At 41.3% G+C, this 27,769-nt stretch overlaps 1 protein-coding gene across 3 annotated transcripts in view; it reads right to left on the bottom strand.

Moving 5' to 3' along the window:
- Positions 1-610: 610 nt before the first annotated feature.
- Positions 611-27,769, bottom strand: part of EGFLAM (EGF like, fibronectin type III and laminin G domains) — a 74,586-nt gene continuing 47,427 nt past the window's right edge. For 2 of the 3 annotated variants that reach the window (XM_039383786.1, XM_039383787.1), the window contains exons 13-24: positions 26,265-26,454; positions 22,453-22,578; positions 21,475-21,718; positions 17,033-17,144; positions 15,374-15,490; positions 11,764-11,944; positions 9,268-9,291; positions 7,034-7,112; positions 6,047-6,190; positions 3,362-3,445; positions 2,188-2,291; positions 611-1,651 (exon numbers count right to left, since the gene is read on the bottom strand). In XM_039383786.1, coding sequence (XP_039239720.1) covers positions 1,497-1,651; positions 2,188-2,291; positions 3,362-3,445; positions 6,047-6,190; positions 7,034-7,112; positions 9,268-9,291; positions 11,764-11,944; positions 15,374-15,490; positions 17,033-17,144; positions 21,475-21,718; positions 22,453-22,578; positions 26,265-26,454 — 1,560 coding nt within the window. In that variant the 3' untranslated portion in view covers positions 611-1,496. The remainder of the gene's footprint in view (positions 1,652-2,187; positions 2,292-3,361; positions 3,446-6,046; positions 6,191-7,033; positions 7,113-9,267; positions 9,292-11,763; positions 11,945-15,373; positions 15,491-17,032; positions 17,145-21,474; positions 21,719-22,452; positions 22,579-26,264; positions 26,455-27,769) is intronic. The other variant, XM_027714595.2, reaches the window with a different exon arrangement.

Below are 27,769 nucleotides of genomic sequence, written 5' to 3'. Positions count from 1 at the left end.
ACAAGATCTTTCACCTAAGCGATCGCGATCTGAGTATCCCTTTCATCATGCAGGGCAGAGCTGGGGTCTCCTTAGTAGGATTTTGCATGTGCCATTATCCAGGTCAGTTATAGTTAGGATGAGTCTAGGGAATATCTTTGAGCACCCAGGGACCTAGGGGCACTCTGAGACCAGTAAAAATGCAGCAGAAACTTCCACTACTTCCACCTCATCAGGTCCTTTTAGCTCACAGGTATTCAGATGAGCTTGAGCCACTGAGGAGGTTTGTGCTTGTCCCACTGCGGGCATGGGGCAAGCTCTGGTGGGTCTCTCTTCTTCCCCCCGCCACCCCCAAAAATGGCTCACTCATCCACTTTGAACAAAGAATTAAGGAAGAAAAATCTCCAAACTATGAAATTCTGGACCATTGTCTAATTGTGTCTCAACAGCATTCTGTTTGCCTGATTAAATTACAGTTTGGTAATCAAGCTCCATAAGTGTTGTTCCAGCGCCTAGAAAACATATTACTTTAAGAGGACTGTGACCCACCAAGGTCTCTTGCAATCCCTTTTCTCATTTCTCTGGGGGAAAAAAAAAAGGTGATTTATAATAGCACAGTAGCAGGCATTTGCTCTTTTTTCCTAATCTTTTAATCTGTTTAAGACAGGAAAGCTTCATAATGTACAATTTCAAACTGTCAAAATTTACAGAACAAAAAGAGTCAGATGTAAAACTGGTCATAATTCACAAATATCCCCATTAAAACTGTGTAATACAGACATTAAGCCACAGGTCACTTTTCTATTTTTAGGAAAGTGTGCAAAGAGCTAACTGTATAGTACACATAAATGTTAAAAGTGATGCCATGTAAGCAGGTCTGCTGCTGCTATAAAAAATAGACAAGTATAAAATTACTTCTACAAAATTGGTTGGTTTTGTTGCTTGTAATAAAAAAGTAGACTTGTAAGAACTTTCCTCCTCAACAAACAACAATATTTTGAAACCAGTGATTTTAGTTGTTATCCTGTTACACAGGATGAAACATAATTTAGCTAAATCAGAGAGTCGTAAGATCTGCTTGTTCCAGGACCAACATGTGATTGCTGAAATACACTGCCTGATGGTGTATTTGTTGAACAGCACAGTCACTGTATCACTGCAGGGTGGGATGATTGCAGGTGCTTTCTCTGATACTACAAAAGATAACCTAAGAACCACAACACAGTCATTGAGCTACTCACAACATCACACTTTGCCATTTGCACTGATGCACAACCGTAAGCGTTCACTAAACACTGTAAGGGTAGAGGGCACGGTTCATACACAAAAAATACTTGGTTTCATTTGGTCAGGAAAGGAGAGCGAATGAGAGGGGAAAATGTTCTCTTTTTTGGGGTTTCCCTTTGGCTTTGTCACCTTCCCAGATGGCAAACGTGGTCCAGCTGTAGAGGACTGTGTCACACTCGGCCACACACACAAGCACACGATGGGTCCTCAGCACCGGGATTCCTCTCTTGTCACTTAGTCCCACATGTGTTGATGTTCTTCCCATTGGAGGCGTCCTCCACCAGTGAGATGTGGTAATCAGTTGACAGCGTGAGGTGGGAGATGCAGCCCACCAGCCCCCGCAGGTACTGACGGTTCGTGTGCAGTGCAATTTCCTTCATGCCACCTGGGGGAAAGGCAGACATCAGAAACTCTTCATCAGCATAGGTGTCTGCTTCTGTTTGGCAGACTGCACACCCAGCAACACCATTAGCTTTCCTAGAGCACCTCAGAAGGGAATTTTGATTTACAGGTTCCTCAGTGTTGTTTTGAATACAGATTTTAAGTACTTGAAAATACAGAAGGGATAAGCTGGAGGTAATGAACTGGGATGATAATTATTTATTGCAGAAACTGTAGCATCAGTAAGAGCTGAAGAAGCCTGTGCCCAGATTCCTACTAAATTTGGTGTGGGGTTTGCAGCTGCCACTCACTGTTTCTCTGTGCACCTGCCAAGGGTATCACAGTGCACCCCACGGTGCATCCCCCCCACCCCATCCCAGTCAAAGAGGCCTCCTCACACTAACCAGGCTGTGGACCACTAGAGGCTGCCACGTGATGGTTCCACCTTGAGCTGGACAGAGTTGGGACACTCTGCCTTGCAGCCAACCTTGCAAACACAGAAATTATTCTGGGTCCCAAATGTGAACAATGAGCACTCACCTACATAGAGATCCCCACTGATATTTAACTGCCTCATCTTCCCGGGGGATTTACCAGTCCTGGCACCATAATCATCCACGGTTACTTTGCCAGACTGTCCATCCCTGAAATGAAAAGCAAACCAGTCTCATGTGTCCAGCCTACTACCAGGCAGAAGGAAGAGCAGCAATATCTTCCAGTGGCCAGGAGACCAAGGAAATTCAGTGCTTGGCAGGGTTCATGGAAGAGGCTTGGGACCCCTGCCGGGAAGCCCCACAGACAGTGTGTTACGGCAGTCCGAACTCTTCAGGGTGATTTTTTTTTTAATAAGGACTAAGATATCAAAGACCTGCAAAGGGTGTGGGACACATTTGCAGATAAGAAAGAGCTGGGAAAGAAGTAAATTGCACAGCTAGAGCAGAGAGCAGGATGGACAGCTTCTGACCTGTTGTTAAAAACCAAATCTAATATTAAAACTAAACAGCAGAAGCTTCAACAGAAGGGAAAAACCAGGCAAGCTGAGATAAAACATACTAAGAGGCAGTTTTGCTTCTTACTAGTGCCTTTTGGCCACTTCCATTCTAAGTATGGTCAAAAACAGCATTGACATAAATGCCACTTGGTATTCTCACTGAATTTGGTAACAAGTTGGGCTAATGTCAGACTGTGATTTCCAGGGAACCAGCATCTCATGAAGAGAGGCATGTGTGCTTTCTGTGCTGGGCACAGTTACCTCTCATTAGGTAATGAGTTATAAATATCAGTTATATATACACTGCAAGATGTCTATACCTCCTCCAAATAGAAAAAGTAGGTTTACACTGTCCATGCTCCAGTGCTTGTGCCAGCCCATAAAATGCTCACTAGGGAATTTCAAAATGCAGACATTAAAGAAAAATACTTTTAATCCAAACGGTATGGGTTTAAGAGAACGTCTGTCACAGCCCCAGAATAGCCCTGCATGACTTTGGCAGCCTGCCTTGAGCTGTGCCAAGTTGGCACTGCCACCTCCAATATAATAATCTTTGTGTACATCATCCTGAAACAGCCAAGTTGCTAACAGTTCCACTCCTAAGCCATGTCTGATTGTGGAGCCACAGTGATTCACACCCAACCAGCATCCAGACACACCAGCCAGCATCTTTAATGGCAGGGTGGCTCCAAAACACCTCCCAGATGAAGCATGTCTGCTTACCGAACAGCTTTGACCCTGTGCCACCGCCCATCGCTGAAAGAGCCGTTCACCATGATGGAAGCAATGCCGCTGCCCAAATTGTAACTACAATTAAAAAAAAAAAAAATCATTAAAATGTTGCTGCCTCCCTCACAAGGACCAGTTGCCTGCCAAGTTGTTCAGGCATTCTTACTCCCTTACAGCTCAGGTTCTGGGGCAACCATTGGAGTCCTTTGGAATAGTCCCAACAGCAGCGCTCTTATTTTACAAAGTCAGGCTCACAGAGGAGCAGTCAATATTCCCTCCTTCCCAGGTCAGAGTGGGTAGCATCACCACCATACCATGGGAACAAGAAGGGAGCCTTTGCAAGGCAATTCCACTCTGAAACAGGGGATTATGAAGGTCAGTGACCTTTGGCCTAATGGGAGAAACAGTGGGAAGTTGCAAACAAGGTTAATAAATACATCATCACAAAAGCAAATTGGCACAGAATCTATAACAAATTGACAACTCATCTGAATTATAGACAAGGTTAAGACCTTTTAGAATGGATGAAGCCTAACAAATAAATGCAGAGATAATCATGAAGTTTCCTGCTTCTGCTGCCACCCTAATTATTTATTTGTGTCTGATTCTACTAAAATTATTCAGCAGACATAGCGTCCGCATCATGTTTACACTTCAGGCATCTTAATTTCTAGGTCCCAGAAGTTTGGGCCACCCTTAATAAAGGGGAAGTAGATGATACAACACAGTGAGCTATTGGGTGCTCAGCTGCCTAATCCAGCAGGATGAACTAGCCAGAGTCAGCTGCTGCCTGACTTCAGCCCATACCAAGCAAAAGAGATTAAAATCAACATCGCCTCTTCAAAAAGGCTGAACATGAAGTTAATTCATGGCCAGGATAAGGTACTTGAGAAGAGCACATAAAGTCATGAGCTACCCAGAGCAAAATGGTTGCCCTGAATTTGTTTCTGCCCCAGGGGTTTAAGTGAGTCTCAAGCAAAAATCTCCTTTTAACACAGGATGCAGATACCAGTCTAGGTCAGAAGCTACAGAAGAATTTAGGTGTTTAGGATTGTATCAAGTTGTTTGTAAAAATGAGATTCATATCCCTTATGAAAGGGGATCCCTTACAACAGTGATATAACTTTCCACAGAAGCAGGAAGCAACAGAAAGGATTTACAGCAGCAGGTACGTTGTACAGGGAGTAATGCCATAGAAAATGGGAAAGAAAAGATAGGTTTTGGATTTCAAACTGGACCAGAACACAAATGTCTAAACTTGGGCTACAGAAAAATGCTTCTAACCAATTCACAGCCCTGATATTCTACTGACCTCACCTTTCGAAAGGCCAAAAACTAGCATAAAGATCAACCTTTCTGAACGACCATTTTTTTTCTGCATTTATCCTTTCACCATCTTCTTTGTTGCCCTCCTTCAGTATGCAGTGATTGCTTATGAGAGTTTTACTTTTGGAAATTAATTTTTCATGTTCCTAAATGTAAAAGGTACAGTAAAATTTCAGTAAAATTCAGCTGTTTTCTCCTAAAACCTTTGTGTATCTTCATGTCTGAGGAAGAGCAACAACTTTAATAGAAAATGCACTGTGTCTGGAAAAATGACAGAATACAGTAGCCGCTTACTACCATGCATACCAGGCAGACAGGCTCTTCCAAAGACATTTAAACAGTGTGCAATTTCTGCAGAGTCACTGCCTTGCTTATACAACAGTGAGGAAACTAAGGATTTTTACAAAGTTAACCACTGAAAATCTCATTTTAAAAAAGCTTAAAAGAAATTAAGTAGAAATGTGCAACTTATCTATGTATCCATGGTAACAAATGACAGCCAAGTAAAGTAAAAGATGGCTTCAAATTAGCTTAAATAACAAAATCTTTGCCATTTAATCAACAGTGTCTCACAACAATCCATAATAATGATTACATTTGTAGTTTGCTGTTTCAGTACTTGTCTTGCACAACCTAAAAGGGAATCAGAGGAAAGACAGGGCTTTCAAAAGACAGGAGGCCCAAAAAAGCATCACACAAAAAGTTGCAGAGCCTGCCTGAGTGCCTGCAAGGGAGAAAGAGGTTCTGGAGCAAGAACCCAACATTTCCCAATAGTCCCCAACTTCAGCATTTTGACAGCAGCATTATTTCTTAAATGACCAATTCTGTGCATGGTGGTACTAACAAGGCCTGGTGACAGCTGTGTGTGTGTCACAGGGTAGAATATCTGGGGGCTTGAGATGGCAGAAGCCCTGCTCCCATGTGCACTCTCTGGCAAAGAATGAGCCCACAGTGAGCACTGGCATCAGCAGTTTGTCCTTGACCTCTGATCCCTCTGCCAACACTACTCTGCTCTGCTTAACTGAGATGGTGAGTGCTTCAAGAAGCATGATCCCCTCGTAAGGTAACTTTTAGATAATAACAACAAAAAATTATGTTTTAAAAATTGGGAGAGAATAGAAATGATGCAAAGCTTGCAGCATGTTACCTGTTCAACTCACATCCTTTTCTAGACAGCAAATGGGACCCAACACTGAACAAAATCTTGAGGTTCTGAGTGTATCACACTATGCCAAAGGACAAGTTCACTGGATGTGTTGTGACAACTCCTTCAAGCCCTGAGTGTACTGTGCGCTACACAAATATGGGAGAGGAATTTTACCTGAATATTCAAATATGGGAGAGGAATTTTACCTGAATATTAAAGCTCCTTCCTGAAGGCCTAGAGAGATGAAATCACTGTTAGCTCGCATGGGACTGTTTCCCCTCCACATCAAAAGTCCTTCCTTCATGGTAGTTTTAAATCTCATAAACACGTTCGTTCTTGTTCCTGATACCCTGTTTAATGTGGAAGAAAATAACAGTAAAATAGTGAACTAGGACAGTCTTCTTTCAAAAAAAATCACAAAAGATCATGCAGCATTTCTTCTTGCTGGTCTTGTGGGTTGCTGTCTTGCAACACACCTACATGCCGATGTGCGAAGGATTCTGGTTCACATCCCCATTTCCAGAATTTCAGTGGAAGGAAATTGAATTTGTCCCTCCAGAAACCCAAACACAATAGATACTAGGTTATTCCACACAAATAAGAGAAAATCCTTTTCTCCTCAAGCCTGGTGTGAAATTCCAATAAGCAAATTTTGAGAATTAGCCAGAAGACAGTGGAAGAAGCATAAGAAGGCCAAATCAGGAAGTCCCAGTAGGTGAGAGCTACTGAGTTGCAGGTGAGGACATTGGTGAAGCCTCCTTTAGTCAGTGGCTGAAATACAGGCAGATGGTTGAATTTGTTGAAACAAGCCACAGTGTGCTGGGGATCTTCTAGAGTACACAGCAGCCAAAAAAAATAATTTCGAGGATGTAAATGTTAGGCTAAAGGAGGAGTTAAAGTCCTCAATCTCTTTAAAGATACAGGCTCTGTATGTCTGGTTTTGCTCTAAGGAAGCATACACCAGTCCATGTCAGATGTATGCATGCCATTTCTCTACAGGCTGCAAGATGCTCAGATATTATAACTAACTGAGCTGTAAGGATATGCATTTAAAATGTATTTTTTCCCTGAAATATAGAAATATGGGAAATACAGCTTAAAACACCTAAATATACAACAGCCTCCCACATGAGGGTCCTAGCATTATAACAGTTAACAAAACAGAATATTTCTGTTCACAGCAGATACATTACCTTTTCAGGATATCTGGATTATCATATGTGAGGTAACTGCGACCAATAAATTGTGGGATTTCAATTGCTTCTGTAATGGCTGAGAAGTAAGTAAAAAAATGAAGATGAGTGTCAGTTAGCTGATATGGAAACAAAAGGAAAAAATAGAGACAAGACTTTTATTGATTTACTGCTTCATTGGCAGGCACCTGCAAGTGAAACAGAACAGAGCTGAACACGCTCAGCTTTGCAAAAAGGCACTACCAGTTCATACCTAAATGTAGGGGCAGTAGTAAAGGCAATATAAACTGCTGACAGTCCCTCCACCTACAGTCTTCATGTCTTGGGCCTAATGTATTGCTCCACTGCAAATGTTAGCACAGAAGAACGTGAAGTATTGGGAAAAGATTGCAAATTTTATCTTTATCCCTGTTTCCACATTATTTGATTCTCTGTGTGATTTACCTTCCCTCTTGCCACAGCTTATGCATTAACCGCCCTTGTTCATAGTCTAAGAAACTCCTCCCCATTTCCCAACAGAGCACCATATGCAGAGCACATTTGGGACCTCTCACCCTGCAAAAGAAGGCCAAGAGGCAGCACAGCCTGTGAGCTTCCCATGTTCTCCTTTAGTATAAGTGACTTTGCACAGAGTGGCTGCTGTCAGTTCAGAGCTCACCTTTGGGGTGCAGTGTGGGGTGAGGCAACCTCCTGGGAGGATTTACAGGGGGTCCCTGGTCACTTTAGGTCTATTGAAAGTAACTGAGACCATGCTAAAGGCTGTATGGCAGAGGCTGTGAAGCCCCTGGTTGTGTGCATTTGACACTGCAGCGCTGCCTTGGAGGGTATTTTGCGTGTCCCCCACAGAGCATCTTCCATGTCTCTAGAGACAGCCCCAGGTACCCTCATGTTGGTATGGCTGCTGAAACAGCAGCACACATTGCAGTCAGACCTGGAGCTGGTGCACTGCTGCCCGTGGAGAAGACTTGGTAAAATAACTCAGCTGTGTGTGATATAAATCATTGAACATCCTTGATACAGAGCCCTTCAGTAGGCTTTGGAAACTGGCCTGAACAGATTTTCTGTTGAGTGAACATCCTACATTTTGTTGCTGATGTTCCATAACTGACTGCTCCATTAATATAAGCCAGTTGTATAAATTACTTAAAATAGATGCCTTCATCCTATTTTCTTCCCTAGGGCTAATCCCTTCAACTCACAGCTAATCCCATCTATATAAATTTCAAGCTTTCCAGGGCAAGGATGCTTGCTTTTTTTACACAACACAGTGGCTGGCTGGGCTTTCAGAGTTAAGTGTAACATAGATATGCAACAATTGGTGTAGTCTGGCAGCCAGTAACAGCAATATGAAATTTAGCTCTAGGTGCCAAGACTGAGAATTTTAGACAGTGACAAATGACTGTTTTCATCCATAGTGAAATCAGGAAAGTTGCCTAATGTGTCTAAAGAAACCATCACAGGCCATGGCCAGTCTTCAGCCTGCCAACGTCATTGGAAGATGGCAAAAAATGTGTTACACTGACCAGACATTCCTTGCCAGGTCTGACACTTTCTGCACTGGAGAGTCTCTGACCATGTCGAACAGCAGCAGAGCATGAAAGGAGCCCTTGTTCCTTCATCACATCCTGCACTAGAGCCCCACTGCTCTTGCCTTCAGCTGGGGAAGGTGCCTGTGCCATGCAGCAGCCCTTGCTCAAGCACTCTGATTTCCTCTTTAGAACTTGATATGCATTTATCTCTGCTTGCCCTTCTGTATGCTCTTCACTTGCTACACTGAATTTGGTTGTGGAAGACCAAACAAATTTTAGCAGTACCCTTGATGCATGTAGGATTTTGCAGCTGGGAGGGAACTGGGGCAGTAAGGAGATCTAGGATGAAACACCTCCACTCTTTGCTCATTATGATTCAGCAGAGAAGCACCAAAGCTCCTCATGACAAGGAGGAATGACTTCTGAACTGCAGGGCAGCCTGAAGTAGCACCTACCTCCACAAAACACTCAGCCAGCTGCCTGGCCCCTCTGCTCTGTGAATATAGGGACAGCTCTACAGCCACTGCTCTGAGTTTGGCAGGTGCTTTGGATGCAGTTTGAAATATCAACAGCGTGAAGTTTAAGGAAGTACTACATAACCTTAGAAAATATTTTGGCTTATTGACAGAAACTTGCAAGGCTTAATGGAAACCCAGCACAGACACACAGTGACAGAGCAGTTTTCACATAATTTGCAGTACTTACTGTTTAGGCAGTAACTTCCACACTCTGCAGTGAGTCAGCACAAAACAAAACAAGAACATTCTGGTTTTATTATTCTAAAGCATAAAAATCTCCCTTAGTCTAGTTTCATGCCCACTTTTCTGCAAATGTGTAATCCCCCACTTACCATTTTCGTAAGTGACTACAATCACCCATGAAGGTAGCACTCTTTTGTTATTGTTTTGCCCTAAGTATTTATGTTTGCCCACTCAAAACACTCAAAGGTGCAGACAGTTAGGACCAGCACCAAACCCTTCTGCTAGTCCTAGCTTTCAAATCCCAGTGACTCACAAAGATTTACCCAGCTATCAGCTCTAACCAGGAAATCATGAACATTTAACCAGCTCTAAACAGCACTTTGCTGTTCTACTCCATCTTGTAATTAAGTACAAAAATACCTTTAATACTCACCACAACTTGAACAATATAAAACCTAACAATGCCAGCAGAAACTCTATTGAATCCTCCATTACAATATGAATCAATATCTCATTTACCTCACACCAGCATTATTTGAGTTTTTAAGTGGTGTGTATAATTTTGAAGAATGATGTGTAGTCCCTCACAAGCACAAGGTTTTTAAGAGTGTGGAGTTATAGCAGCTCACCAGAAAGAAGGATGGAGATAGCACCTTCACGTCACATAGCTTCTGAGTGCACTAACCAAAACCCTGTTCTGAAATAGAAGTGGACACAGATGTGCATCCTGCCTTTGCCACATCTGAACCCCACCAAAGAGACACAGGTAAGGATTATTTTGAGAAACCTATTTCAGGTTGTCCTCATCAAGGCTGTCATGGACTGAGTTTCAGGAGGGACTTCCATGCTCTCTAGAGCACATCCATTAGCAAAACCTTGGATTTTCGGTGGCAGCTGAAGCTGCACAAGTGCAGGGAGGGTGAGCTGCACCGGAACAGGAGCCACAGGTAGCCAGGACAGAAGCCAGGTGACTTGTGGTTTTGGACACTTTAAAATGAATCAAGGTTGGATTCACATAGGAAGCAGCACCCAGGATCCAGCTGTCATAGGCACAAGGTGCTTCAGACTGTCTCTGAAAGCCTGGACACTCATTCAGCTGACAACAGCAACCAGTAGCACTGCTGGCACCACGAGCTTGGCACACTGCTCCCAGGGCTCAGCACAGGTCAGGAGCCCAGGAGTGGTGAGGAGCTCTGGCACCAGCAAATGAACAAGAGCTCATCAAACAGACAGGGAGTCAGACACTGAAACTGCAAATGATTCCCTTGCCTTTACTGCCTTTGGAGATGTCGGTCCACCTAAGAGAAGGTCACTCTAAACAAAGCTACATCCTGGGGACCTCACTGCCACTGTCCAAGCTTTGCTCGGCCCCGGCAGATGAACCTCAGGACTAAAGGGTGGGCTCAGTTCAGCGCACGCTGTGTCTCACCTAAAAATCCACTGCGCAGGCTGGAAGGGTTAACTGACCTTTCCCAAAAATCTTCGCTCGCGAAGACTGGCCATTATATATATACATACCTAGAAAGCCAAAATTCTAATTCTCCCTCCTCCCCACAAAGTAGACAGGGTAAATGACGTTGGTTTGGCTATTAGTTAGACCACAACAGCGTAAGCAAAGGGGTTGCTTGCATTGTATCTTAATAAAATGCTTTTGTTCTAAGATGTTGTCTGTTATGAAGAAAAGGCCAATCTATTCATCACAGTTTAACCAGAACCACTACTTTTAACTTTGAAGTCTATGCCTGTGAGAAATGAAGCAGTGGGTCAGTCAGACCTTTCGAACTGAATTTACTGTTACATTACAAAACCGTCCCTTAGGAGTTTTTCAAGACCAAGCCTGACAGAAGGGAAACATCTCCATCTAGTGGAATAACCCAAGGCACATTTTTCAAAACACTTTTCATGCAATCTTAACACTTTTCTGAATCTAAGGTTTGAACTATTACAGTGGTTCTGAGGAAAGACGAGTAACATGCACGTAGGTGAGTCTTCCTTCTTGGTTGTCTCTTTTGCCATACCAAGGTAGTGTCTGTGCAGATGATGAAATTACTATTAGAGTAGTCAGTATCTAAAACAGTACTAGACCTTTTTTTGTATGAGAACAGTGTTTGCTGTCAGCCCCACGGATAAAATTACAAGGGTTATTGATGCTTGTGCTTCAGGATGTAACACAATTGCTGGCTGGAGGACACTGTCAGGAATTCCCCCTTTGTATATCACTGCATAACTAGGGGGTTTATGCAGTTGGCCACCACAAGCAACCAGATACCAGGTTACTATCTATGGATCACAGCTCTGTGCTGGGATAACAGTTACCATATTCCTAAACAACAAAACAAATTCTTCCCTGGGTACATGGAAAGTGCACAGATGCAAAGGGAGCTCTGGCCTCCAGGCTTTCTATTTCAAGGGATGTTTAAAACAGTGGTTGTAGGTGCTAAATCTTTCTTATTTTTGCAATCAGCTCCAAATTTCTGGGTTGAAATGCAGCCATCATTACCTTTTTGGCAGTGTTGCCCATCGAAGCCCAGGGGACAGTCACATTCATAGCTGTCCTTCTTGGGAACGCAGGTGCCTCCATTTGCACATGGTGAGATCACACAGGGGTGGGCAGCATTTGCTAGGTTGATGCCAAAAGTGAAATCCTGTTTCACATCAATTGTTCGGTCATTCAAGACAATCTATGTGTTAAAAAGAAAAAAAAAAAAGGTAGGAAAATAAATTGTAAAAACTCCAAAATTTACAGTATTGTACTGCTGGTTAGAAGACTTCTCTAGAAGACGTCAGAGAAATGTAACTCTCAAAACTTGGCCCAAATCCTATTTCTTGTAATGTGTGTTTTCCAGTTGTAGAGGTCCAGCTCATCCTGTTGCTCGCCTTGACCCACTGAAGATTAATTTCTCATGTGTAGTGTGACAACCCCCTTATGGGGTAAAGTTGTGTGGGATTTACCAGGCTTGTGTCTGAATACTGGCAGAGTGCTTTGTAGCCAAGCCATGAGCTAGGATGGTAAAATTAGATGAGCACTGCTGAGGAAAAGCATTTCTGAGATCAGGAAACCTTTCAGGAGATGAATGTTGACAACAGAAATACTAAGCAGAACAGCTTGTTTTTTGCATTTTCTATTGCTCTCTAGTATCTCATCTTGCCTGGAAGAAGCTTGAGTTAAGATGAATGAAAAATATAAATAATGACTTCACAAAACTGTTTTTATGTAAATGGAAGAAACTGCTAAATGGTGGGATTTTCCTAATGTGTCAGAAATATATGTTCTCCAAAATAAACCAACATTTGTATAATCTCAGCTGATATCTAGGCAAGAGAGATTACATGTGAGTATGGCTTCTGGTCTCAGCTACATCAGAAAAAGTCCATCTTCACAAACAATAGATTTTTAAGGCCAAAAATTGCACTCTAGGGAATCCTAGTGGGAGAAGGGTTTGCATCAAGCATATATGCTCTATTTGAAACAGCCCTGCACAACTCCAACAGCAGAAAAACATCCAGTCCCATCATATAGATGAACCAGGGAAGACTTCACTACCTTTTCAGCTTCTTTCTAAGTTTTGGCTACATTGTTCCAGAGGTTAAAAAGCCCACACTCATAAAAACATGTATTTTATTTCTGAGTTTAAACTTAGTTTCAGATTCCAGCCTTTGATTCTCATCTAGTCTTTTTCTGCATAATTCCAGCACCTTGTATCCAAAGAAACTATGTAGGAACTAGCAGACCACAATAAAGCCAGTTCTCAACCTTATCTTAGTAAACTAAATAGATTGTGATGGTAGGTCTTTCTACACTCAGCATATTTTCCAGTACTTGGTGATGTTTGTAGCTCTATTTCTATGCAGTTCTCCAAAATCCTACTATGTATAAACACAGCACGAAACTAAATGTCCCCAGTACCCAAAAGGCAGGTAATACTCTTCCCTGACATTCCATCAGGTCTCCGAGAATACAAATCCAAGACTGACAGAGTTCAAGAAGCGTTTGGATGATACTCTCAGGCACGTGGTGTGACTCCTGGGGATGATGCTGTGCAGGGCCAGGGCTGGACTTGATGATCCTTGTGGGTCCCTTTCAACTCAGCACATCCTGTGTTTCTGTGACCTTACTGAGTACACCTTACTGAGTACATCATAGAAATAAGGGCTCACTCTCAGAATTTCCCAAACCTTGTCACTGTCTTTACTCCAGGGCACAACTCCTCACCTTGTAAGTGTGACCTGTATTATCTGCTCCTAGGCTTCCTCTCTTGCACTCCGAAATGCACTGTATTTAGTCAAGTCTGCCTTCCCACTGTTGCCTCTGTGACTGACCTGTTCCTACCGGTATTACACATTCCCCCAGTTTCCCCGAACTTCATGTTTTCTGCTAGACAGCTGACAAAGACAGTGAAAAATGTCAGGCCAAGGGATAACATCATTTCCACTGAACTGCAATTACTTTTCTGTCCTTGAGCAATCGTTAGCATGATTCAGTACAGAGTTTTTCAATTTTTTAAATAAAAAAACTATTATTAAATTTTTTTTTATTTGCTATTTGTTTGCATTAACCTGACACAAGAACTCAATGCTTTAAATGAGGATTCAGGGCCAACCTTCTAACCGTATCCAAATTATTTTAAGTATGCTTAGGAAGAAAAAAAATAGTTCAGTTTGAACTTTCTTTTGATTATTTACTAGGACTGACTATGAATTTATATTTTCTAGAAAAGAACTGCACCCATGCACAGCTGACCTCATGGGAACATTATCCCTAATGTCTGCCAACAATGGAAAAGATATCCTCCTTTCATGTGTCCCATATAAAATCGTATGAGGGGAAGGCAGTGAGGTGTGCATCTGCAGTGCAGTGGAAGAATACACGAAGGGGACTGGAATCCATTTTAATTTTTGAACCCCAGGAAGAACAAGAAGGCCGAGTGCAAGGCCCTGCAACAGGGTCAGGGTAACCCCAAGCACAAATACATGCTGGTATTAAGAGTAGCCCTGCAGAGAAGGACTTTGAGGTGCTGGTGAGTGAAAAGCTGGACATGAGCTGGCAATGTGTACTTAGAGCCTGGAAAGCCAAACATGTCCTGGGCTGCATCCAGAGCAGCATGGCCAGCAGGTTGAGGGAGGGGATTCTGCCCCTCTACTATGCCCCTGTGAGGTCCCACCTGGAGCTCTGCATCCAGTTCCGGGGTCCCCAATATAAGAAGGACATGGAGCCCCTGGAGGGAGTCCAGAGAAGGCCGTGAATATGATCAGGGGGCTGGAGAACCTCTGCTATGAGGAAAGACTGAAAGGCACAGGATTATTCGGCCTGGAGAAAATAAGGCTCTGTGGAGATCTTATAGTATCTTCTGGTACTTAAAGGGGAGCCACAGGAAAGCTGGAAAGGATCATCGGCAAGGAGTGATAGAACAAGGGGAATGGCCTCAAACTAAGAGAGAGTAGGTTTAGATTGGGTATTAGGAAGAAATTCATCACTGTGAGTGTGGTGAGGCACTGGCACAGGTTGCCCAGTGAAATTGTGGATGTCCCATCCCTGGAAGTGCTCCAGGCCAGGCTGGATGGGGATCTGAGCAACATGGTCTAGTGGAAGGTGTCTCTGCTCATGATCAAGCTAGGGGCTTTGGAATGGATGATCTTTAAGGTCTTTTCTAGGATTCTAGGATTCTTTTTCACTCACAAGTGTATTGGTTATGTCAGACATTTAACTGTCTCAGTGTGCATACACAAGTATTTGAGCATTTCTTCCATTTCTTTATTTATATATAACGGAAGTTTGAGAAACAGAGCTACAAACATCACCAAGTTTGAGAATGCTAATCTTCCCATAGCTTTGTATGTCCTTCCGAATTCAATCCCATATGGCTTCTGCTCATTTATTAGTACAGTATGGAAATAAAGAGGGAGACTGGTAGTAGTAATAACTACTGGCTATTAAAGTTTAATGACTTTCCGCTGTGAAATAATTCTTTAAGCACTTTGTGGTGGGCTCCTGAGGTGAAATCCTAGATTATTCTGAACATTGCTAGTTGCATAAGGGCAAGTTTCCACATACAGTGTGCATTAGATGGGATGGAAATAAATGCCCCCAGTGTGTTTGTCTGGGCACATACCTTTTGGATGCTCCCGCTGAAGGGTTTGAGGATCCCAGAGTTCTTCTTCACATCATCATAACTAGGGACTCCACCAATAAATATTTCAGAGCTGCATTTAATCTGTGTAAAAGCCCCCTGCAAAAAACATAGAATAACATTTTATTAGAGTAGCTGGAACCATGCTTGTATCTTCAGATTAGCTTACATTAATTGTTATAGCCCTACATTAAATGCTATAAAGCTTACTTCAGTGCTTCCTTAATCGCATTTTTTAGTACAATTCTCTCAAGAAAGTCATTGTAGGACACTCTCTACTTGACTGTGCTTTATCCTGATCAGAAGTAGCTGGAAAATCTCATATATTTCAAAATGGCAATACTGAAAGAAGAAAGAAAGGCGATTGACTCATTGTGTTTCCCACTGCACATCTAGCTTTATTTGCAAAGCCTTTAGGTACACTGGTGCAAATCTAGAACCCAAATAAGGTTCATAAAGCTAAAATTGGAGCAAAGTTCATCCAACAGAGACTAATTTAATGTTTCCAACGTCTGAAAAGATAACCTATAGCAAGTTATGGGGCTAAATGAAAGAAACATTGATCTTGCATTAGTTACGAGAAGCAGTTGCTCAGGATACCTGATGGGAATAATCAGGGTCCTGGAGTGAACTAAAAGACATTTAACAGCTAACGGCAGGATAACTGCATGATTCCAGCCCTGTAGAAGTTCCTGTGCTTTCTTTGTTGGCAGCTCCCAGCCAACCTCCTCCTGCAGCTGCACTGAAGCACTTAAGACAAAAAAAAATGAGAGTCTTCATCTTAACCCATGTATCTAAAGAAGTCTTGACCACTCCAATTGAATGTTTCTCACTCAGTTTGTTTCTTGACAGACAACTGGATGTTCAATTTATTTAAATTGAACAAGAATAGTCTAAGCTTCCCAGTTTGCTGAAAAAGCTGCTGATTATTCTGCTAACAGGATCTGAAGTCTGGTTTTCTGTCCACACTGTCCACTAGGAAAGAATAAAGGACACTTTCTAAGCAGTTCTAACCTCAGGTTCTTGAGATAAAAAAAATACCTCTGTGCTTGCATTTGAGTGCTTAGAGTGAATATCCCACTTGGTACAAGCACAATTTCACTTTATTACGAACTTGACTCACTATAATCTCTCAGTGAGTGAAGAACAAAATGCAAGTCATCAACTGTTTGAATATTTCAGCTCTTACTCTGCCCTACAAATTACTTTTGCAAGAAGACAAGAAACAATTGTCTTTTGGCCTACCTTTCCAGAACAATATTCAGAGAGAGCTAAAGAACAGGACTTCGGGCACATACTTTTCAGCATAATTCTTCTCCAGATGACAAATTTCCTACAGCACACATTATTTAGCAGACTTAGCCACAAGTACCAAGAAAAGAACCTCCAGAATAAGTATGAACCAGACACAAAAATGTGAGTCCAGTTACATGTCAAGAGTAGGTAGGGATTTCAGCTGCTTCCCTGTCATCTGAGAGAAGACTTTGCTCACAGATTTCCAGCTTTGGGCTTAAGATGTTTCCCTAATGTGTATACTTTTTTAAGCTTGTAAGAGCTTTGAGAGCAGACTGTATAATTCACTATGCAATCACTTTTACAGTCTAACAGTTGCATTCAAGACAAGTCATATCATATGCTCACCTCTGCCATCCCTTCCACTGGCTTTTGCTTGTCCACTTGTAGGATACCATTCTTCGCTGTGCGAGACACTCGCAACTCATGCCACTGACCCAGACTGACAGGTTCTTCACTCCTGTTTTAAGGGGAAGAAAACTTTCAAGTATGTAACACTTTGCCTTCCTGATATTTTGTGATGTTAAAAAGTCAAGTCCTCTGGGAGGATTTCCTAAATAAAAAAATAACCATAAGCCACTGTGATTCTTTCCTTATAAGGGCGTAACAATTTTCTGAGTCACATCAGCAAAGACCATGTTCCTACAGCAAATAACAAGCACTCTAGCCTGTGTTTTAGCTACCTCTAAGCTAGTTTTTCTGTTCAGTCACTTATAATGAGTAAAGACAAATTTTTGTCTCAGCTGTACATCCTCATTTCACTAAAAGCTTCCCACTAAATGATTGGTCTAGTCCTACATCCTTCATCCTCTTTTAAAACAGAACTACTTCGTGTTGGCTTATCATCTCAGTTTATGCATCCTATTACAGTGACATCTATACACACACGTGCAGCCCGGATGCTGTACATTAACAGGAAGTAACTAAAATACAAGCCTAATGTGATGAGATCTTGGCTAGAAACAATAATCCCCAGCTGTGCAAAGTATTCACCAGTCTCAAAGGAGGCATTTTTAAACTGTTCAACTACTAGTTCAACACTGATATGAATAGCAGCCTGTATGAAGGGCAAAACCACATTTCACTTTACAAGTTTAACAGATCTTTGTACCTTGTTTTCAAATGTCATTTCACTACACTGGTTAAAACATTTTATGTCTAAATGAGATCTTGCAGGATTCCTCCAGGAGCAATGAAAACCTGTGTTTGATTCACTGGTCAAGCTGGAAAAACCAGAAATCCTGCTATCTAGGACTCCTGGAGACTTTCTAGCTTCCAGTTAAAAAACACAGAATTTTTGGGGATGAAATAATGGTTTGTATTTTCAGGTTATTTACATTTAAAAAAGAAAAAACATTATATATTTCAGAATGAAAGAAATGAAAAAAAATGTGATTTTAAATAGTGAGTCAATAGTGATTCAAATGCTGATTCAAAAAGGTATATAATTTTGAAAATGTGAAAATAACAATTTCTTTTTTTTTCTTAACAATCGACTTGAGTTTTGTAATCTTTCTCTTGTATCTATTTTGATTCTCCCAATTTTCTCAAAGCCTGTTTTTATCTATTTGGACGATGCTGACAATACTACTTGTCACTTCTGAATGACACTTGGTTCAGAAAAGTTCCATAAGAAAATATCATCAAGCAATGCCAGTCACTTCTTCTTCTTCTTCTTCTTCTTCTTCTTCTTCTTCTCTCCTTCTTCTTCTTCTTCTTCTTCTTTTCTCCTTCTTCTTCTTTTCTCCTTCTTCTTCTTTTCTCCTTCTCCTTCTCCTTCTCCTTCTTCTTTTCTCCTTCTTCTTCTTCTTTTCTCCTTCTTCTTCTTCTTCTTAGGTAGCACCATTTAGGGTTTAACTACCTTGGGTAAATCAATCAGAATTTAATCACCCTGATGAAGTCAATGTATACATATAAAGGGACCAGATAGGTTTGGCCACCTAGTAAGTGGCATTACAAACATTATCTCTTCTGATTAGATCATCATAATGCTAACTCACCTGCTCTGCTAGATTTAATTAGAATTAGGAATGACTGAACCTTGCAGAGTCTTCACTTCAGAGCTGCAAGCTGTTTCTTGGAATCACGGGCTTTTTGAAACAAAATTTTCTTCAGGCATTTGAACACTCCTGGCTCTTCACGTGCTGTGAGGTTACATTTCCCCATGTAAACTGAACCTTAAAAAATACACCAAATCCTGAAGATCCTGACCCTGTGCATGCCTGGCCAAGGGAAATCCCAGGGGACAACAATTTCTCTTTTGAGATATCTCAACAAATAGTTCAGTTGCTGCAACCCTTCAGAATCCCTTCTCCATGTCAAGCCCCTTGTACACACTGTGTACTTCCATCCTGGAACACACCAGGAAAAACACAAGCTTCACCAGCATCAGGTTTCCTACTGCTGTTGCTGACATACATAAATAAGCTTGCCTCATTCTAATTAAAAAGACATCATAGTTGTGTTCTGAATATATTATATCTAACAGCCCGATGGTTCTAAGGAAGAGGTAGTCAGGTTGCCCAGAGCTATAGTCCCAGAGCTAAAGACAAATGGTAAGCATGAAGCAGTATGATGAAGATCAGGGCAGAATTTTAAGCGGATATTGATCAAGCCAGCATGAAAAACAGGGAATCTATTTATCTTATGTAATCACTGACAGAGCTGACAACAGGGTGTGAGTTACACATGTTATCTAGAAAAAGGAGGTGAACAGGACAACCTGACAACTCTCAATGAAGTCGGGTTGTCTCATGAGTCTCCATTACTCAGCTATCTCACCACACTCTTCACCCAGTACCTGTAGTTCAGGTGCTAGCTGTCATCCAGTTTGCTCTTCACCTTTCAAACAGAAAGGGGCAGTGTCTACTCCCAGGCACGTGGCTGTGGCTTTTGCCACATTTTAAAAGCCTACATCTCAGTAAAACTTAAGTCTAAAGTGTTCTGAAGTGCTACAATATTCTTGGAGAAAAAAAAATTACTTCAATGTGTTATGGTTGTCAGTAACAGGAATTAGATGACTGTAATCAGTAAAGATTGAAGGCTTTTGTAAGAAGGGCTATTCTGGGTTGGAGCAAAGGTCTACAAAATTAGCTATTTCTGCCACTTTTCAGCAAGAGAATAGAACAGGGCAAGTATGGAGGGATTCTTCCCTTGATATATCATCCTGGCTTCTGGCAACTTGTCATTTAGCAATTTCCTGAGTCGGAGGCTGTATCCGTACAATTGTGTTTAATCTCTCTCAATGGAGCTTTCTTCAAATCTGTCTAATTTTTTTTTTAACCTATTTATAGTTCTGGCATCTGTAACATGCTGTGACAATTAGTTTCCACAACTTATTTATGTGCTGTCTGAAAAGAAAAAAACAACAAAAATCCTTCTGATTCTTACATAGAAAAAAATACAGAATAATCGTTCAACTCCATGTCATTCACAATTTAAAAAGCTTTATCATATTTCCACCAAACTCTTTTTCCAGGTTGAAAAGTTCTGCTGTATTTGTAGAAGCTGTTTCATCCCCTCTCCTAGATACCAACACTACACCTCTTTTTTAATTTTGCTAATTTTTTCTGAAATGAACTGACCAAAATAGCAGCAAGTTTTCAAGACAGGGTGCATTGTGGGTTTTAGCAGAGGCATTGTTCCTCATTCCATTCCTAATAATTCTCTGCATTGTACTCACATTTCTGTACTTGCCTCTGAGCAGTTAGCTGTTGCTTTCACAGAACTATCCATGACAACTCCAGGATCTGTCTGACAACGCTAACTGTTTTTCCACAGCTGTACATTGTTAGGCTTGTGCATTATTTTGCATTTCCTCCCTTGAAATTTCATCTCTTATTTTGTCATCTGAATAGGTTTGTTTTCTTGAGTACTCATTCAGTGTAAAATCAGTACATTTCTCCTAATTGCAGTATAGTCAAAATTCCTGATGTCCATCCACAGGAGTCACTGGTATGCAAGACTTGCAGGCAGTGTACACATTTTGTATAAGCTTTATATAGATTATTTCAAATATCAAGTCAGACTGGTCAAACTGGCAGACTCCCGGACCATACCCAACATACTGAGTGCCTCTGTTCAGCCCATCGCCTTTTCAGAAAGCCTAGAAACAGCTGCCTGGAAACTGGGCACTCAGTTACACAGAGAGGGAGAGCAGCCCTTTTTGAGGCATTTCAGTGCTTCTGTCCTAGACATTAATTTTGGAATGCAATGAATCATTCTCAAAATATCTGTCTTTATCTGGAAACCTGGGGAACTAACTTAAACCACATCTCTTGGACAGCTTACTTTATATAAATTGGAACCTAGCCTCGGGTTCCCAAAAACCAGCACTATGAGGAAGTGGAGAGACCTGGAGATATACCTTCTTGTGTCACCTTCACCCTGGTGCTTACTGCCTGGAACTCAAAATCAGGGTGGAGGATGCTCACAAAAGTGCCAATATTGTGAAATCCTGTGGTAGAAAACATGGATAAAATCCCCCAGTTAGCTATGGCACAATGTCATGGAGGCAAGAAGGGAATTTGTGCAATACCATACGGACACAAAAGTAACATCTACAGTAAGGTGGTGGCACTGATAATAAAGCTTTGAAACATAAACCACTATAGGAAGAAAACCCTCTCCCCCTGAATACAGTTTTAGCATTTCTGTGCTAGGCACAGAAGTAGGCACCAGAGCAGTGGGCTCACATGCCTCATCATAGCCTGTTACTCTTTCCAGCCCACTCCTCTTCCGGATTAGCACCATGGCACTGTTGGAAAGGAAACATAAGCAACACCATTTACCTGATAACAGCTGTTCCTGAGCCACAGTCGAACCTGAATTCCACATAACCAGCCACCATGTTAATGGAGAGGAAGTCCTTGCTGTCTGTGTCGTAGCTGTACAAAAGGACACCAGTCTCTAAATCTGGACGAAATGTCAGCTCAAACTCCATGAAGGAAAGGTAATTCTGTGGTTCCAAGGGCCAGGGTGTGCTAGCAAATGATCTTAAGGACTCGTTGAACTGAGGTATGGCCAAGGTGAGTGCTGGAAATCCAGAAATCACAAGCAGGTCACTTGAGGCTCAAATGTAAAAGACTGACACTTACCAACCAGTATCAATTCCGTTTGTTAAGGAAAAGCTAACATTTAGCAAAACAACCTCAAAATTTTGTCATTGAAATTAAAAATATTTTTTTATCTTAGCCAATACCGCTTAATTCCCTCCTTTTCCAGGGACATATTAGTGCTATGAAACATCACATTTCTTTTCTTTAGTGATTCACCATAAGGTTTTTCAAAGTAGGAAGCACACAATGGGTGATGGCATGAAAAGTTCTACAGCATAGAAAATAATGCTACATGTATTTTGCTATTTGTATCTCTCTGGTTTTAGCAGGAAATTGCTATTGTGTCCTTTACATTTCAGAATATACAACTGACACCGGTTTTAGGAGAAAAGTGGGTATTTTTTTAGAATTAATGGTCAGCTGTGGAGTGCTACATTATTTTAGCTTTTGAAAAGTAAGTTTGAGATGCCTAATTACCGTTAGTTTAAATAAGCAAAGAGGTTTGAGAATCACTGATTATGTAGGAGCTGGAGGTAGCTCCAAAGTGGTGAGGGAAGGGTTTCAGTATGTGACTGTAAAAAGATGAAGTAATAAGTGGTCTCTTCTGTCGATGTAACAGCACAAGACCTCCTCAGATGTCTCTATGTGGAAAACACATTGAACACTAAATAACACACAGAAAGAAATAGAAGCATTCCAGCACCCACTCACCTTCTTCACAATGATGACCTTTAAATCCAAGAGGGCAAAGGCAAATGTAAGAATCTGCTTTGCTCGCAGTACAGGTACCACTGTTGATGCAGGCTGCCTCATCACAGATGCCACTGCTACACTCACCTAAACACAGAGTCAGAACACCAATTTATCAGAGAAGTTTGCCAGAGAAGATTTATTTAGCTGTTGAACATCACTACTAACTAATGAAATATGCTCTCCTGACAGAATTCTTTCCCATTTTGTCAAATGGTATACAGTTAAGACAAAGTAATTTGATTTTTAGTATTTTTTTCTCTTAATACTAGACCAGCAAGACACCTTACAAATAGCAAGAAGTAGCCGTTACTACAAACCATAGCAAATATAGTTTTCAATCATTCCCTGAATTACTTATCTTCTGCTCTTCTTCCTATTTCCTCATTAAAAAAAAATTTCTAGATTGTTTACAAACACTGTGACTTGTTTAATTTCAATTATCTTAAGTGCTTCTTTGTTCACTGTGAATCCATGTCATGCTGAGCATGGAAGGTGTCAATCATCACCAACTAATCTTATTAGCCAAAATGAGGTTGGCAATCCTCTTGTCTGAATAAAAAGGATCCATATCATCAGCATATGTGCTTTTTCCAAGCATTTCTACTATGCTGGCACATCAACTGAAATAACAAGGAGATTATTTCTTCTTGCTGAAATTAGGCTGAAATTGTTGTAGAACAAATAATTTACTAATTTTCTTCTTAAAACTGATATCTATAAGTCAGATTATACAACAGTTAAATGTACATCTGATTGAAATTCTTGTTGATTTTGATTGCTTTCTCCTTTATTTAAGTTTCCGATCAAATAACTCTCTCCTTGTCAGTAAATAACAAACTGATCATATACATTAAGAAAACTGAAGTAAGATTTTTGTGGTGTAAAAATGTAAGCACACATTCAGAGGGACAAACTAAGAATTACACATTTATTTTGAGGCACATTGAAGTATCATCTCTGACATGACAAAAGTTTAATGAGGCAGCTCTGAAAATAGACACGGGGGAATAGTTTTTTTCATCTGAGATGACTGAGAGAAATCTTACAAAACTATTGCAGTATTTGGGGTTTTTTAAAATACAGCATTCTGATTGTAAGGATGGTCTCCAGACCAGGATTTTACACATCTTCAATAATATGCTGGTGCTAGTACAGCCCCAGCTTCACAGTTTGAATTCCCATCCCATAGCCAGAAAGAGAACCACAGACAAGTATGCAGATGTCAGTGGCTGATGTGCTGGTTCATCCTGATCACTCTGCTGTTGGCAGTGGAAAATAACCTTTTCTCACTGACTCAGGACAGAGGCAGTAACAGCTCTCAGGTCACCTGGTATAACGCCCTGCCAGATTAGGCTTGTCTCATATTGCACATCTAAAAATCTCCTGCCAGCCCATTTTTCATTGTATGGAGGGAAAGTCTGTGTACAGTAGTCATGACACAGGGCTCCAGGGCTAACTTGAGGAGCACAAACAAAATATACAAGTCCCCCACAAGGGAAACAAATGTTCTTTCTCTGTGGAAGGGGACAATTATGTCTGCCCCATACCCAGCCATGGGAGAAGGGATGCTCACAGTGCTCATTGACCTATGTTTCTCCCTTCTAGTCTGCATTGTAATGGACATAAGTGAAACAAAGCGGGACAGCTATCTTGTCTCAGATCTCTTACATATTCATCAATTATAGTGACACTAACAGAAGTGATTAGGATTAGCTCTATTTTATAGACAATGAAACAGAGCCAAGACCTGTGTGTAAACAAGGATCTCAATGTATCAAGTGGAAGACACAAACAGAAAACTAATACAACACTGATCTTTGCTGCACTTGCTGCACTCTTAATCAGTGCTGGCAGTATGGTCAAACAGCAAAGTTAAAGTCATTGAGAAACAGAAAAGGACAAGGAAGATAACAGTAGTGGGACAAGTCACGGGATCACTGGTGTGAGAAATAGCTTGAACTATAGCAGTCTTGGTATTTAAGGACAGGCTGCTCTCCCATTATCTCAGTGACTTATCACCACAACCTTTGGGCCAGCACAGGTGACTACACCGAAGAGGCAAATCTAGAGCCTGATGGCTGCATATGTTTGGCTGCAATGGCAGATGAAGAAGGAGAGAAGCTGCAGCAGGAGTCCAAGGTCCTGCTGCGCCTGCTCTGAACCACAAGCCCTGCCTCCCCTGCCAGCCTCTTAGCTCACGGTCCAGTGGGACTTCTGCTATAGCCAGCAGAGGCGGCGCAGGGGCAGGATGGTCCCCTCTCCTCCCCACCCTCAATTCCGTGATCCATGTGCCACAGCACCTCTGATTTATATACATTTTGCTAACAGAAAGAAAACCAAAAAACCAAAAACTGGCTAGCAAAAGTCATCCCCAAACCCTAGTAGAGTTTACTTGCAGGTTTTTTGCTTTTAACTTACATGACGTATAGTTTGCAAGTCTCTTCTGGTACAGTTTCATATGAATGTGTGCAGTCATGTAAGGATAGTAAGGCTTTATCACTCAGTTTCGAGTCACACATTGCAGAACACAGCATTTGTTTTTATTGATGTTGATTGTTAATGCAGTAGTATGTGGAGCATTCATGGATGGGAATGAAGCTAGCTGTAGCCCAAAAGCCGATAGAGATTAGGGCTCAGGGAACTTCAGCAGGGCTTTCATCTATCTAAAGTCCATAGATTCTCATTCTATCGTGAAATTACACTCTGCTTCCAAAGTGTTACTCTTTTCAGTAACTGTTTCTTGGGCCACTCTGTTCTCCCCCTGTATAGCACAGAAGTTTGATCATGGTATCTAGAGAATACACAGCAATCGGTAAGAAGTTTCTTATTAGTCGCTTCCTTCTTGAGGTGTCAAATGCACAACTAAGAAGAGAAGAAAGATGACTTTGTGGTTGAAGCATGGCACAGAGAGTTCAGTGATATGGCATCTATTTCTTGCCTTTACCACTCGCTTTCTAACTTGGGTTTACTCTTAAACTGTTTAGACTGAGAGGTCATTAAAGCAAGGATTTTATTGTCCTGGGTTTTTTTTAACTTCCCATTACATGGATGAAATAGATTAGTACGTAAAACAGGACTAGCCAGTCAGCTTCCCTAGTTCTCCATCTTTTAATCTGTGAAGGGGAGACAATGCTATAATACCACTTCACAAAGCTGCTGAAAGTATTTATTCCTAGCTATTTTCAAATCATACCATGACTCTGGAAAGTAAAACAATGGATGGTAGTCAGGAAAGCCTATTTGCTTCAGCAGTGATGGGGTTTAACGGGGAAAAGCCCTCTGTAACAGCCACAGTGCTGCTGTGGGTCTGAGATATCCATGTACCACTTTGGACAAGCGCAATAGTATCTTTAGGCAAAACACATTTTTTCCGATCCATATAGTTTCAAATACAGCCTCAGCATACACACTATTGATTTCTGATGACATGACCGTGTCAGTCAGGAGCATGAAAAAGCATCCTGAGAGATGCTGGCAGAAATATTGGTGCAAACGTAACATCAGCAGCATGGAGATCACTGTTTGCTCATGAGATATAGTTTTACTATTTATTATGCACAATAACTGTGCCCACAAAAGATTTACTTGTGCAGTGTGATTCTACTGTGCATTCTACTACAGACACACCACAAGCAATGTGCACAGAATAAAAACAGGCAAAAAACAGAGACCGCACCTTACATCTATCGAACCTGGACCATTGTTTCAACAGGTTAAAAAGTAACCCCTGGTTAATCACTGATTAAAGGACCCCATACCGTTACACTTACCGACATCAGCACCACTGAGAGCTTTCCCTAATGGCCAGGGTCTCATATCAATTATCTTTCCATTGATGCTGAGTGACTGGATGCAGCCCTGAAATCCACGGTTGGTGCCTGTGGCCCTGACCAGCCAGTACACACTGGGAGCACCGCCAACGTAGAAAGGAGTCTGGAATGTAATCTTACTGTATTGGCCCTGCAGGGAAAACAGAGCACAACACTCTGTATAACAGACGTAACATAGGATATTAAGCCACAGTCATTACAATAAATTTTTTTCCTTCCACAAAGAATTGTGTCAGGGAATAAGCAGGTTGCTTACTGGTAATTCCTCTCCATTTGTCATTCCTCAAATCAGTCTACCATTTTAAATAAACTTTTTTGCACCTGCATCCATCAGACTACTACAAGCACAATAACAAACTTAAAAATCACTATGTTTTGAGGAGAGATTGTGATATGACTTTTGCTGCAATTTCTTCCTTTACTTTTGCCAAAATTGTTTGTCTTCTAAACATTAAGCCCTGAGGGACAGAGACCAATGTGATATTGCCTTTTGGACAGAAACCAGCAAGTGTTTACCATTGAATAATAATGAAATGACAAAAAACAAGAGTAAAAAAAAAAAACAAGAAAAGGCAAAAGCCAATAAAATTACCACTTGAGAAGAGTTCTGCTCACTTTGCCAGTGCTAAATTTAGTGCCCACCTTTTTTGAGGGGCATTAACAAGCCTACAGAAATGTACACATACAAGTTTACTAGCACTGCTACAGTGCATAGGAAAGAACAAAAAATATCAAAAAGCAACAGAACCTTTTTGGACCATTGAATCAAACTCTATGCTATTGTGGGCAACAGAGTCACAGTTCCTTCCACAAATTGATCAAGATACGTTTTTGCCTCCTCCCCAGCGGTTGCTTCAAAACTTCACTGACCTTTAGAAGAAAATACTTAATATTCCCAGTTATTCAGGGTCAGTTTTAACCAGTGTGTGCTTGAGACAGTACCGACCTTTAGTTTAAAAGCTTTCTGGATTTTTCATCCCTGCCCTGCCCCCATAGTGTTTTAAACAATAAATTATATCACCATAGCCTATGTTCATTTGGTTAAATAAGATAAAGTTATTGAGACTGCAGGTATTCACTTGCACAGTTCACTGTAGAAACTGTACACATGTCTCCTGATTCACATGTGCCCTTTGTGTAGCATTGGAAACAGAGAGCAATACTACAGACATTGAAATTATTTTCTCTGTCATTTCCAGCTGATGAGAACTCAATGCAGTGCAATTCTTTTTCCTTCAGTGCTTGCACATGAAAGTGTACAGTAATAAGATGACTGAAGCTGCTTTTTTCAGGGCTAGGAATGACATGCTAATAGTGGCCATCAAAGGAAAGGCATTTGAAACAATTTGAAACTACCTTTTCTTCCAGTGCCTAATTTCACTTCTGTTTTCTGGCCATAGATGAGCAATATTTTACCCTGTAAGCCTTGTATGAACTTACTGGTG

Source organism: Pipra filicauda, unplaced genomic scaffold, assembly GCF_003945595.2.
Source record: "Pipra filicauda isolate LSUMZ 115617 unplaced genomic scaffold, ASM394559v2 scaffold325_size820570_pilon, whole genome shotgun sequence".
Classification (NCBI taxonomy): domain Eukaryota; kingdom Metazoa; phylum Chordata; class Aves; order Passeriformes; family Pipridae; genus Pipra; species Pipra filicauda.
This window is presented reverse-complemented; position numbering and strand designations above follow the sequence as displayed.